This window comes from Ischnura elegans, chromosome 9 (genome assembly GCF_921293095.1).
Source record: "Ischnura elegans chromosome 9, ioIscEleg1.1, whole genome shotgun sequence".
Lineage (NCBI taxonomy): Eukaryota > Metazoa > Arthropoda > Insecta > Odonata > Coenagrionidae > Ischnura > Ischnura elegans.
In genome coordinates this window covers 113,884,157-113,889,033 of record NC_060254.1, presented here as the reverse complement: position 1 = coordinate 113,889,033, position 4,877 = coordinate 113,884,157, and the positions used below count along the sequence as shown (strand labels likewise).

Sequence of the window (4,877 nt, the reverse complement as noted above, 5' to 3'; positions counted from 1 at the left end):
TTGGGTTGCGGGAGACTCAGGTCGCGTACTTGGACGGCGAAGGCAGGAAATGGTTTGCCTTGTTTGAATTTCCCTCACTGACCAAAGAATAGCAACCCACTGGAAAGGAAACCCACTAACCCGCGGAGCGATAGTGGCGGCGCAAACTTTGTCGGGATACTTTTTTCCCCCATAGTACATACAAAGAAGACGCTAAACGCAAGGGTCACGCACCAGTTTTTAAGTGTCATTCACCATGGTTAAATTCCCCATCTGAAGTGGAGTGAACAGCAGCATCATTCCAGTATGGTTCCAGATATCAACGGATTATTTTTCGCCGTATAATTAAATAACCCGGTCGCAAGAGTGCGCAGTTGCCGCCGAGAAAATGGAGAAGCTTATTAGAGGAAGGAACGCGTTGAAAATACAGATTACTAGGTTGATGACCGACATCGAGAAGCTTCTTTACCTCAAGGATGAAGAACCTGATCATCTTGCCTTGGAAGTCGAGCTCACCCTGATGAACGACGTTGTAAGGGAATGGGAGGAGATATGTCACACCATACTAAAGGAATTAGAGGAATCAGAAGCATCCGAAGAAGCCTTGGCAGATGAAATGCAAGAAGTAATGAATTTACGACGACGATTCACCGTAGTTCAACGGAAGTGTGAGAGAATAATCAAGCCTATTCAGACTTCTGAAACGTCCTTAACGGAAATGGACACCATTAGCAACACAGGATCAGTTAGCAAAAGAAGGCTCAAACTCCCCAAGATTGAGCTCCAGAAGTTTGACGGGAAGTTGAAGTCATGGCTTGGATGGTGGTCTCATTTTCGAAAAATTCATGACGACGATACACTCACAGATTCAGACAAGGTGGAGTATCTATCACAGGCTACGGAGAAGGGGACAGAAGCTGAGGAGTTGGTGGAAAGTTATCCAGCCGATGCCAAAAACTACCCCAATGTCATAGGTGCCTTAAAAGAACGTTTCGGAAGGAAAGATTTGTTGGTACAAGTTTACATTCGAGAGCTCTTGAATTTGGTTATCACGAATACAAATGGAAAGGAAGAAATGAGCCTTTCGTCATGCTACTTCAAACTCAATTCTCATCTGCGATCACTGGAAGCTTTGAAGTTAGGGAAAGTGGATCCGGAGACGTTTATCTTCCCACTTGTGGAGTCAGGCCTTAGTGAAGAAATTCTTCGTCCTTGGCATAGAAGCTCATTTAGCAAAACTGAAGGCAACCAACTCAAGGCGCTAATGGAATTTATGAGAGTGGAGGTACGAAGTGTCCAGCAGACCTACCTGGCTAAAGCAGGATTCCACTCCAGTGAACCTGTCACCTCTCAATCTACGAAAGGAGGAATGACAAAAAAGGGAAACTGGAAGTCCAGGAAGGAAGATGATATTCCTACAGCAGCAGGTCTAGTAGCCAGTCCCGCTCCTCAACGACATTCTTGTGGATTCTGTAATGGAGGACATGAAACTATGGCATGCGTCAAGGCTCAGGCAATGAATTTGGATGAAAGAAAACAGAAATTGGGAGAGAAGAAAGTATGTTACGCGTGTTTCCGGGGAAAGCATAAGAGCAGGGACTGTCGCAGTCATGTGAAGTGTATTGTGTGCCAAGGAAAACACTATCCTCTTCTCTGCCTACAATAAACTCATTACAAGAGTCAAAGACTGGAAAAAAGGAGATACTATCACAAGATGTTCCCCTCACAGCTAACAATCTGAATCGTTGTGCTAAGGATGTACTTCTGAACACTATACAAGTTCGAGTCGTGGGAGAAAAAGGCTCGTCTATAGTCAGGCTCGTGGGAGAAACCAGTAATCAAAGCAGCTACATAAAGGCTTCTCCTGCAACTCCAATTCAGGCAAAAAGAATTGGAAGCGAATTGCTCAGGAACGTGTTGTTTAGATATCAAGTTACGGCCCCAGTCAAGCACCCGATAGTTCAAATATGACTGGAGTCTCTTCAAAACAAAAGTCAGAAAACGTTCGAGCTACTACAACGGGAGAATATCTGCGTAGATCTACCCAAGGTGCCCCATGGACAGTGGATCATCGATCTAGCTAATGTGGGGATTCATATAAATGATGTTGGTGAGGGATACGAAAAAAATCCAAACACTCATCGGCAATGACTATTGGGATTCCATTTTAACCGGAAATTGGTTCAAACTGGACTGTGGATTAACTGCAAGAGAAACAATCTTTGGTTGGACGCTGGGAGGACCCGTTCCTGATGTACCAAGGATCGTCAGTTGTAACTTTTCGTGTTCCATAGTCAGCAGCATGATGGCTAACAATCCGAGCATCACGGATTTATGGAATCTCGAAACAATTGGGATATCAGATCCCGTGGCGGTCAAGTCAGCAGCAGAGGAAGATGCCGAAGCGATTTCTTATTACAAGTCGACCGTACGGAAGGAAGAGATGAACGGGCGATACAATGTAGCCCTTCCTTGGAAGCAGCCCAAGTCAACACTTCCTACAAATCGTCAAGTAGCAGAGAAACGATTGAGGTCAGCTACGGCGAAGTTGGAGAAAACAGGAAAGTGAGAGAACTACGACTGCATTTTCAAAGATTTGGAGAAAGAAAACTTCATCAAAACTGGATGATGGTGACAATGGACACTTTATTCCCCATCGACCAGTGTTCAAGGAAAGTCTCACTACTCCAGTTCGACCGGTGTTCGACGCTTCGTGTAGAATTGGACGGCTTCCCTCTCTCAATGACTGCTTATACAAAGGTCCTAATCTCATTGAGCTCATCCCAGCATTACTTCTCCGGTTTCGGCTTCACAAGGTTGGAATTTACGCTGACATCCGGAAAGCATTCCAGATGATTGGGTGAAAGAGCAGGACCAAAACTATCAGAAGTTTCTCTGGTGGGAAGACTCAACCTGTGAAAGAATCAAGGTCTTCCAGCACCTACGAGTGGTTTTTGGCGTAAGTAGCAGCCCGTTTCTTCTCATGGCTCCTTTATTACATCACTTGGAGACGCAACCAGAGAAAAATGTGAAGACAGCTGAAATACTGCGATACTCTTTCTATGTGGACAACTGCCTCGTTTCCCTCCCCTCACTACAACAAGCAAAGACGTTCAAGGAAGAAGCTGTAGGAATCATGGCTGATGCAAGGATGGAATTGCGTCAATGGGCCTTTACAGGAAGAGATTAAACTTCAGCTGATCTAGGAATGCCTGGGATACTACCAGTATTGGGGCTGATGTGGAATCGAGAAGAAGACTACTTGACATTAGATATCAAGTCACAGGAGGAGTTCATATTCATGTCAAAACGACACATGCTCTCCATTGTCACACAAGTGTTTGATCCAGTTGGATTCACCGCACCAGCTCTACTTCTGCCAAAGCTACTCTCTACCTACTCAAGCCGATAAGGATTACACACTACTGTCAACTTCACCCCGATTCCAAGGAAGAGATTCACATTTTCTGTGACGCAAGTGGACAGGCATACGCCACTGTTATCTACCTCCGATCTGAATACGAAGGAGAAGTCAAAGTCAAACTTCTCAATGCAAAATCGCGTCTTGCTCCAGTCAAGAAGCCAACAATCAACAGATTAGAGTTGTTAGCAGCATTGTTGGGAGCCAGGATGGCAAGACCGGTGAAGGAAGTGCTAGGAAAGGACATCCCTTTTCACTATTGGAGTGATTCAACTACAGTTCTGGCTTGGATCAAAAGAGGAAACGAGTGGGAGAAGTTTGTGTCGAACCGCGTCAAGGAAATTCTCGACACCACCACTACCAGGCAATGGAATCATGTGCCTGGAGAAGACAACCCAGCAGATCTGCCTTCACGAGGGTGTACTCCGGCAAAATTGGTGGAATCAAAGTGGTGGGAAGGACCTAAATGGTTAACATTGACTGGGGAACATTGGCCGTGTCATACATCAGCTGAAATTAACGAGGATGAAATCAATAAGGAACGGAAGAAAATGACCGTATCAATGATCTCTACTGCATTTCCGACTCCAAGATTTTCCTCTTGTCAGAAGAATGTAACAGTCTGGGCATGGGTCAATCGCTTCACTTACAATTGTCGTAACAAGAAAAGGATTACTTCACCCATCATATCAACGAAGGAACTTCGACTAGTAGAGAAGACAGTATTGAAGGAGATTCAATGTCAAGCCTATGGTCAAGGAGGAGTTCCTAAAAACTTACTCACGGTGATGGGGACCGATGGATTGTTGCGAATTATGTCAAAATTAGTACACCGGGAAGATACAACTGATTTCATCTCCCCTATTCTCTTACCACAGCATCGTCCATTAGTTATTACTTATTTATTCTTATTCGGGATATTCACCTCTTCAACTGTCATGCAGGGATTCAGACTACTGTGGGAAAACTGAGGGAGAAATATTGGGTACCCAGTGCTAGGAAGACTGTCACTAGAATCATTCACCAATGTTCGGCTTGTAGGAGGCACGAAGCAAAAGCGTTTGAGGTTGAGACGGCAACACTCCCAGTTGCTCGTGTGCAAGACAGTAAAGTATTTCAGACCACGGGAGTAGATCTGGCTGGTCCACTTATCATTCGAGATGGACAGAAGGTTTGGATCGTGATCTACACTTGTGCGGTCTATAGATGTGTATCACTGGATGTCATTACGGGATTATCAACCGAGACATTTCTCAACTCTCTGGAACGTTTCGTGGCCAACTACGGAAGACCGAATACTGTCTACAGCGACAACGGTACTAACTTCATTGGTGCAAAGAACATATTCGACAAACTGAATATGGAAGAAGTCGCAAAAATAAGTCAAGTCAAGAAATTGCAGTGGATACTAAACTGTTAAGCAGCACCATGGTGGGGTGGATTCTGGGAACGACTCATAAGGAGTGTCAAGGGCCTC

The 4,877-nt window shown here is 44.9% G+C and overlaps 1 protein-coding gene across 1 annotated transcript; it reads left to right on the top strand.

Moving 5' to 3' along the window:
- Nucleotides 1-421: 421 nt before the first annotated feature.
- Nucleotides 422-1,645, top strand: LOC124165046. The gene has a single exon (XM_046542285.1). It carries the CDS (start codon nucleotides 422-424, stop codon nucleotides 1,643-1,645), a length of 1,224 nt encoding a protein of 407 aa, XP_046398241.1.
- Nucleotides 1,646-4,877: the final 3,232 nt, after the last annotated feature.

Coding starts and splice junctions, on each gene's coding strand:
- LOC124165046 (XM_046542285.1), top strand. CDS start 422: ATGACCGACATCGAGAAGCTTCTTTACCTCAAGGATGAAGAACCTGAT.